General features: G+C 41.0%; 1 protein-coding gene across 1 annotated transcript in view; it reads right to left on the bottom strand.

Annotated features, from left to right (window-relative positions):
• Window positions 1-6,077, bottom strand: part of POT1 (protection of telomeres 1) — a 173,258-nt gene extending 167,181 nt beyond the window's left edge. Inside the window, exons 1-2 of the mRNA XM_019543458.1 lie at window positions 5,948-6,077; window positions 3,489-3,561 (exon numbers count right to left, since the gene is read on the bottom strand). Coding sequence (XP_019399003.1) covers window positions 3,489-3,561; window positions 5,948-6,070 — 196 coding nt within the window. The 5' untranslated portion in view covers window positions 6,071-6,077. The remainder of the gene's footprint in view (window positions 1-3,488; window positions 3,562-5,947) is intronic.
• Between the last annotated feature and the right edge of the window lie 3,029 nt (window positions 6,078-9,106).

Below are 9,106 nucleotides of genomic sequence, written 5' to 3' on the forward strand. Positions count from 1 at the left end.
TCCAGGGGCAAGCAGCAGTGGCAGCCACCTAGGCCCTCCCTACAAGCCACCACTCTGCCCCCCACCCAGGTAGTGTCTGCCCTTGCCCACTCCCTCACCATGGGGGATGTTGATCTGCTCCCCCCACACACCTTCCCTGCTCCCTCCCCTTTCACCACACCAGACTTACTACCTAGAGGCAGCTCTCCACACTGCCGGCTGTGCTCCTTGCTGCCTGAGTGTTGTGCTGCAGCTGTGCCAATTTATTGGCCAAATTATCAGCCAATTAACAGATTTAGCATAGCCTTCATCCATCAGTGTAATGGTTACAATGAAACTTCTGTTCCAAGTAACAGCCACAGTGCATGCAAAAATACCATATCTACTCATATTGGAGACAAGGTTCCCCCCCCCGCCATGAGAAAAAAGCTCTTCATCTTATTTGCTTACCAGGAAACCTCATTAAATACTGTCTATATTAAACTGCTGCCAAAAGCAGCATGTTCTCAGTAATGGAAATGAACTATGAAGTTGATTAAATGAGGCCAACATTGAACATGGACCATAAAACACATGGCCCATATTTGGCCAATAGAGATGGGAAATGTTTTGGGTTTTTTTGGAAAAAATGTTTCTGACTCTCTCTCTGTGGTTATATATAGCTACACTCCGAGTATCACTCCACAAAGAAAACCTTAACCCGTTACAAAAACCGCAGCCCGTGCACATGTACAAAGACCCACTGACCACCCAGACCCATTATAATAACCGCACCATGTGCTACACACTCAAACTCTGGTCTCTCAGATCAGGCAACCCCTTCCAGGAAACCCTTTCCTTTCATCCCAACCCTGCTTGTGAGGTCACATACTCAGTTCACCTGTCGTCCACGTCAGCGTCACTCCAGCTCCCCTGGAATGACCTGCTGCTGCTGTCACTGTCTTCCGTTCCATTTGTTTCTTCCTCTTCCTCACTGTCACTGCCCCCTTCACTGCTAAGGGGAAGTTGGAAGATCCTGTGCCACATGTCTTTGGGTCAGGTGGCTTTGGCCACATCTTCTCCATCCTCCACTACTGATTTCTGGTAGTAGGTCTAGAGTTTGCTTAGCGCCATATTCACACAGCCTACTACCTCTACATAGTACAGAAGGTTCCTGGCTTTCCACGGGGCACACCTGACACAGGATGCAAATGGGTTGAAACAAGCTAACAGCTTCCCCTGATGTTTGGCAAGGTGTATGGCAAGGTGTTCATACAGCGCCACTTCTCTGGTTAGCTGGGTGACGCCAGTCACCGCTTCATCTTTTTTCATGCCTCCTTGACGCAGGTGCAAACCCCAAGGATGTGGTTGATCGTCTTGGTGGCTCTGTGGCAGTTTGGCCACAGGCAGCTGGGTCTCCCCAGCTGACCCTCTCTATGCCTCTGGGTCCTCACTGGCAGGGCTTGGTGGGCTATGAGCCAGTTCAAATCCTTGTGATCTCTATGCAGATCCTTGTGATATTGATGTAGATCCTTGTGGTTGATGCACTCCCACACGGCCTGGCACGCATCACCCAGGAGTAGTTTCACAAGTAACATGATGTCCCTCAGCCTCACCATCTCCTGGATCTTCTTGTGGATGCTCATGGTCGCGGGGCCTGTGCTCTGCAGGCCGTACAAGCTGCAGCACCGGCTTAGGATCTTGCAGAACCACGGTGCATCTATGATCCACAGCCTGAAGCTGGTCAGGGTTTACACTCCCCAGTGTCTCAAGATATGCCCTGCAAAATATCACCCCCCAAGCAAGCTGTTCTGCATTGCATGCCCATCTCCAGCTCACAGATCTGACTCATATACTTGGCCCACAGGAACAGGAGGATGTCTGGCATGCCCCTGTTCCTGGCCCTCTGGTCATTGTACAAGGTCTTCCTGGTGACCTTTTCCCATCAGGAGCCCCAGAAGAAAATGCACACGGCCCTCTGGGCAACAGACTCGGAAGGGAGGAGGAGAAGGGGAGACCAGTGTGGTGTACAGAAGTACCGGTAACAACACGGCCTTCACTAGCATGACATGCTCCCCTCCTGCCCCCCATGGAGAGGGAGATGGGAACTTATCAGAAGAATAGGCTAGTGCAGCCCACCTAAATAAGATATATGGCAGTACCCATTGAGTGCAGTTACCCTCAGTGCCAACTTTTTCAAATCATACCGAGCCACAACACTGAACACACTTCAACTTCCGCTTCACTCCCACAGCTGAGCTCTGCCTTTCTTTCTCATTTCCAATGAGTCCTGTTTATTCACCAGCTTTAAATATCTGGCAGTCATCACCAAATAGCTCCACACAGTTTACCCAGAATCCCTCTGCTGCCTCCTCTCAGCCTGTCTCGTATGATTAGTATAGCCCTGCTCTCTGAGATGGGGTCGGGCCAGGTTGCCCCACATATAAATTCTGTGACGATCCCACAACTCATGACAAAAAAGGACACCCAGTTACAGTCATGAGTAGGGGGCGCTAATTAGCATGGCTCCTTGAGTGTGGCGGGTCAGGGGGAGGGTCTCTGAAGTACAAACATACACTGAGCAATACTAAGCTATGGGGTCACCATGGCTTGAAAAACACTGTTAACTGCTGGGGCCCAGCCTATGAATTATATGGTAAAATCTGAGCCTTATAGCTTTGGACTAATATCATGCACAGTGCATACTACATATAAGTAGGTACAAAAAGTGACACTTAGAAATGTGTTTATGGAGCACCTGTACCAAAACTTGTAGCAGTTTCAAAAAAGATAAGATGCATCAATTCTGGATGAACCAAGACTATGGGTACCAGCAGTAATTTGTCTATATGCAAACTACTATAGGCATGTTTATTTCAAAGTCAGTGTTTTCAAATTTATCCTCAGATTTATGTGCTCAGAGACACCAGGTTCTGGCAGTAAGGTGAGTGGGAAAGGGGCTGCAGAGGAAAAAAACGGGGGGGGGGGGGACGACAAGAGAGCCACCATCCTTCCCTTCCCAGGTACTATTTTGCCTGCTGTAGCAGTAGAAAGGGGACAAATTCAAGACAGACCTCCAAGAATTATATTCAATACCTGGGAAAGTATTTTAAAACATTTTCCATATATAGAATCTAATAAAACTGGGGAGGGGCTGTCTTATATTCAAGTAAATACAGTAACTTCCATTAACTTTTCTGTGCAGTTTTCCTCATGGTTACGAACTGAAGAAAAAAACTCTTAAGGCAGTTCAGGCAAGTAACATATTGATGGAACAATATATAATTACATACTACAAGTCTCTATGGTAGGAAACCTACTGAATCACTAAGGTAAGGCCCTTTCCAATGATTCTGTGATATAACCTTAAAATACTACTTGTTTGAGGAGAAAGAGACAGTTTTTATTGCGCTAAACATGTTAAAGTAGCTCTTTAATCACTGTTTATTATTATTACTGGCATAGCAAAACCTTAAAGATATCCTAGTAATTTCAGGAAAAATAAAGAATGCTATGTTTAAACAGAATACCTTGTAGTGTAATCTTGAAAGAATCTGTTCCATTTCCAAGTTTAATTAAAGGATAGGAGAGAGTAACAGTTCCCTAAAAGGGAGAGAAGAGAAAAAAATAATTTACAAAAATAAAAACTCTAAAATGAACCTCTAGGCAACTGTAGGTCACCACAGCAGCACTAAACTATAGATGTATCAAACCATAAATCCAACATTTTTTTTTTGAGCATTAGGCATGACTTAATATCATGCCCTGACAAAACTCTTCATTAGGAAAGGTTTGGAGCAATTTGTTTGGTGTAGGTAGAGAAATTAGCTCTGCAAGGAATGCTGCCAGAAATTATCATGCTAATGTCAACGATTACCTCTGAAACATAGGTCATGTAGTTAAATTAATAATTACAAAGGTAAATTCTGTTAGTTAATCTCATTCACAGAGGAAAAAGGTGGTTTAAAGCAGGACAATTAAACTCTCAGAAGTGATGACAGATTACAAATATTTTGGAGGAAAGTAATAAAAACTTGTACATGAAATCAGAGTCCAGAAACATAAGAAATAAAAGAATCTCACATAAGTAAATAATCCTTTGAATAAACATTTAAATCCTTGGGGGAACAGACTAGAATAGCAGTATTACATAAATCTGGGGATTGTCGGATCATCTATTGAATCAGTCAATGTGAAAGCAGCAAAGGCAGCAAATGCTTTAGTGGCTATAGGGAAAAAACACAAAAAACCCCCCCCACTTCTTATAATGAAACTACATTTGTAGTAAAGTCAGATGAAAGCCTGGAATTACAACAATGAGCTATGATGCCATTCACAATACAAATATACATTAATGCACTTGTTAAAAGAATGTCACCCCAAAATATTCTACTATTTAAAAAAAAAGGAAAGTATGCTATTCATTCATGCTGTGCAGGCTGAATACAGAGATCTTTTAAAAAAAATAAAAAATTGGAGAGAAATTTAGAGGACGAAACAAAAAAGTTTGAAAGTTAAGTCTGTGGTTTATTCAAGAGAATTAGCTCTGCTCAGTGTATAGAAAAACTACCTTGGACAGAGGAGGAAAGATGCACAGTCTTGCTACAGGGCAGGCCAGTTATTCCCACTAGCTAACCAGAATGAAAGAAGTCATAGTGGTTTTTTAGTGCATCAGGGAAAACATAGTACTGTTTTCCAGCATTTAACCCAAGTGGAAAAAGCTGTCAAAAGAGCTTGTGGAACCACTGACACTTAAGTTGAATAAGGTTAGTTAGTTACTTAATATGGAGATTTTTAGGAGTATAATCAGTCCCATCACAACAAAGGGTAACTAACCAGAACACAAACCCAGAATTATTTATTTCCTCTTATTCACTATTATTCACTAATTAAAGAGTGGATTCACTCTTATTCACTAATTATTCTTATTCACTAAGAAAGGGGTCAATCCATATCCAGAGCTCACTCTCAAGCCCAGAGTTCATTCTTATCCACACCTCACAGTGACTGGTCCACCTCCACTTGTCAGGCCCTTCTTTGCAGATGCACAAGAAGTAAAACACTGACTGAAAGTCTGAACTGTATGAATACAGCTGCAGGAAATCTAGCAATCCTTTCTCAAAAGTGGACACAATGGAAGTCTGGGGTTTTGATTCTGATCCTCCAAGTATTGGAAGTAATAAAAAAAAGATTTAAAATTACATGTACAGACATGTGATTGGAAGATATATTTTAAAAAGAAATGATAAGCATAGTTACAGGCCTTATACATAAACTTCAGATGAACTCCTCAGTGTAAGGTCTGAAACACTAGTTCCCTCTTTCACTTAAACTCTGTGCCTAAAGCTGAGAACACATGCCTAAATGTGAACTTCTCAACTCTTCTAAAACAGTCCCAGTTTAAAATAACTACCAGGCAACTGAATGTCATTATTATAAAATGTGGTATGCTTTATAGTGAGGGACTAAAGAGAAAAAACAATCATATTTTGATGTGGTAGCTGCTATTAGAATTGTCTGTTCATAAAACTGGGAGATTGTATTTCTTCATACAAGAAATGTGAAATACCTTTAAAAGTCACCAGACCAGAAAACTGATTATTATCCAGAGTACTGTTATTTAGGGTTTGTGGGAGCTTTTTGTTTGTTTTTTTAAAATCAAACTCTGAAATCCCTCATATGCTGCAGTTTTCTGTACGAATTAGAAGTTGTATATACATTTGCAGTGTCTAAAATTGAAATCTTTAGACTTAAATCTACATAGATAATGAATACAAGAGGTGGAAAAAAAAAAAAAAAATCAGTGGCAAAATTCTCACATGCTTTAGTGTTGCCATGTTTTTAGCCAAGGTGTGTGAACTCTACATAGCCATTTATACTAATTTATTCCTTAGTCCAGGGAAGAAATAAAAGCAGAGGAACTATTCAGTGAGAACCTACACATTCTTGGTACATTTACCAGAAAGTATGGAAGATACTAAATAGTTACCTTAAAGTATTTGTTGGCGTGATCACAACCCAGTTGCAGATATTTTGAATCCACTCTTTGCAGGTGGCTCGGTAGTGCCGTTTCAGGTGCTCCACTGATGATTTTTAGCATGTGAATAGGCATAGCTGCTTTATCTAGATTATAGTAAAGACAAAAGACATCAATTAATAATATGGCACTAGCTTGTTCATTTAGGAACTATAAGAACTTGCCGCAAATGCTCGGAGGGCAAGCCTGTTCCATTAAAACCTTTCAAAGGGATTGGCCTCAAATGCCTTAGTGCTATTAGCAGGATGAGAAGTATATCAGGTCTGCACTTGCCTAAAGCTAAGATCTCAAGTCAAACCAATCTACTTCCCAAGCATGTCATCATATTTTTCAAATTCATATTAAACTTCTTTAACAAAATCCTGCTCTGCTCATACATAATACTTAAAAGCATATAATTAAAGAAGTGATCATTGTGAATGTCCCTGTCTATAAAATGCATTTTAAATATGAATAATAGACTCTGAAAGACAAAGCCAAAGAAGAAACAACCAACAATCCTGAAAGCCAAAGAAGATGTTTCTGCGTCCTTCTAAACAGTTCATTACCATTCAAAATCTACAAGTTTCTATACAAATAAAGACATGCAATTTGAAAAAAGAGCACAATATACAAACCTCATATGCCTATGTCTAAGTAGATACATTAATGCTGAATATCATATGATAAAAAGTAAGTTTTAGTTAATATTACTTTATTTCCTCATTACTTGGTCCTTTTGGTCTTCGTTTTAAGCTGTCCACTTAATGAAAAGTTACCTGTCTATGGGCACGTCTACATTAGATGCTTCGAGCACAGTACACTAATTCTACTGTGTATAGTGCAGTGGGCAAAACCCATGCTAATGCACAGGAGATGTAATCAACTGCAAATTAGTAGTAGATTTAATTTACTGTGCATTAACATCACAAAAACACTGTTTGTTTGCACTAATGCGCAGTAGCACCAATTATGGTGCATTGTTAGTACCTGTCATTACAGGTACTAAACTTAATACACCATAATTACAGCAAATGAATGTGCAGACACACTCTAAATCTTATCCTTTCACCGGTTTCAGGCAAACTAAGCAAATGATTTATATATTCCGATTGGGGGGGAAAAAAAAAATCACAACACCCCCTTTGTTTGAATGTTCATACTCAATGTCCTACCTTACAATACAGAGTGCTTCCTCCAATTATATTATACACACACACACGTGTACACAGAAAGTTTTAAGAATAAAAAAAAAAATTAAACACCTGATTTTCTGTACTTTAGAAAAGAATTACACTTACTCAATAGGTAACAAACTACATTTTGATTTCACTTTAGAAGAATGATCAGATTTTATTATTTCAGCCCATCCACATTATGTTTCCTACTACTACTTTGAATTCTAGGCATACTGAGCCATTATACAGCATTTATTATTCAATTGCAGAATTGATCAAAAGCTTTCATACTTACTAAGGTAAAAAATGTACATGAAATAGAAAGATGCAGCACACAATAGAGGCAACAAAATAGGAAGAGAAAAACACTTGCACCAAAGTGGAGGCACAGCTTCAAATTTATAATAAGTTAATTTCATGCTAAAAGATATAAACTGGTAGAGCAGGTCCAGATGAGCACGGATATGTGGTATGCAGCACCACAGACCCATCTTCAGCACCACACACTCCACACATGCTGGTGTTCCCTAAGCTGCAAATTTGCCACTGGCAAAAGTCCCCTGCATTTCTGTTATACCATGGGCTTCTTAATCTCAGGCATTATATATGTTAGGCAGCTCTGTCCCATGCTCATGCAGCTGAGCTGTAGAAAGGCATGAGGTCTGCAGTTTGCCTTCGGAAAATATTCTACATAACTGGAGACTGAATCCAGCATGAGGACTCTTTTACACAACAAATATCTCTGTTACCAACTAGCAAGGAGTGCTTCCCCATCAGCTCTGATGGGAAATCCAGAGAGGAAGACAGGCTACTAGTGCTACCAGTATTCCATTAACTCAAATAGTAGAGGTGTATACTTTGGATCTAAGAGATCCAAATCATGCTCAATGAGCCATGTGAAATTCAATAAGATTCTACAGAATAAAAAGCGAATACAGAAATTTTATTTTTAAATGTATACAGGCAATTACATTAAAACAGGCACACTAGTGGTACCTGTACACATACCAGATGTCTGCTCTGACACATGCTAATTAGAGTAATCACAGTTAACGAATCGCAGCTGATTAACATGCTCCAGCACCCTCCGTGTCATATGTATGCAGAGTCCCTGTCCTTCAAAATGGTGGCAAGGGTGCTTTAAGTGAAGTTCATTGAACAAGCTTTAGTTAAAGTGCCCCCCGCTGCCATTTTGAAGCATGGGATGCTGAATACAGATAATGCTGCAGGTACTTTACTTATAGCAGCTCTTTGAGCTACCCTATGACAACACTTTTCATCACATGATCATTTCTGAGATGCCTATATCCTGATTTTTTCACTGCACTTGGTATTTTTTTTTTTATAGCGCCTCATTTAGTATACAGATCTCTCTGACGTAAGCTGCACTTGTGAATGCCGAGTGGTTCTGCACAATTCAGACTGAGTGCCAGAAAGTCAAGGGCAACACAATTATTTGCAATCCGTTTAAGTTCCAGTAAAGTGATGTGCTCAGCAGCATGCACAAACTCGATAAACACAGGAGTAGAATCCAGTTGTCCATGGCAGTACTCAAACTGGCAACACATAACAGCCCTGTCTTCTTCCAGAAGTGTCCATTTCATTCCCCACACTAGATCTGTTCAACTTTAGAGTAGCTGGAGGCATCACACCACACCAGTGGGCTATATGCTATAAGGGCTTCCTGGGACCTGTATCTCATGGGCAGCACAAGCCCTCAACCTACCACTACATCAGCAACAAGTGCTTCTGCTCCTCCCCATCACTGCTACCAAGAAAGCAATCTCACTGTGCTCCTTCCTACAGCGCTACAATGCCCCAGAGACCCCAGACTCCACAGCTACAGGAGCAAAGGGGGGGGGGGGGGCACGAGGAGGTACTGGCAGCCAGACAGGAACCCACAGGCCACATGTTAATCTCTCATGAGCTGCCAGTTGGACAGCCCTGTCCTATA

Source organism: Crocodylus porosus, unplaced genomic scaffold (assembly GCF_001723895.1).
Source record: "Crocodylus porosus isolate Cpor-Errol unplaced genomic scaffold, CroPor_comp1, whole genome shotgun sequence".
Lineage (NCBI taxonomy): Eukaryota > Metazoa > Chordata > Crocodylia > Crocodylidae > Crocodylus > Crocodylus porosus.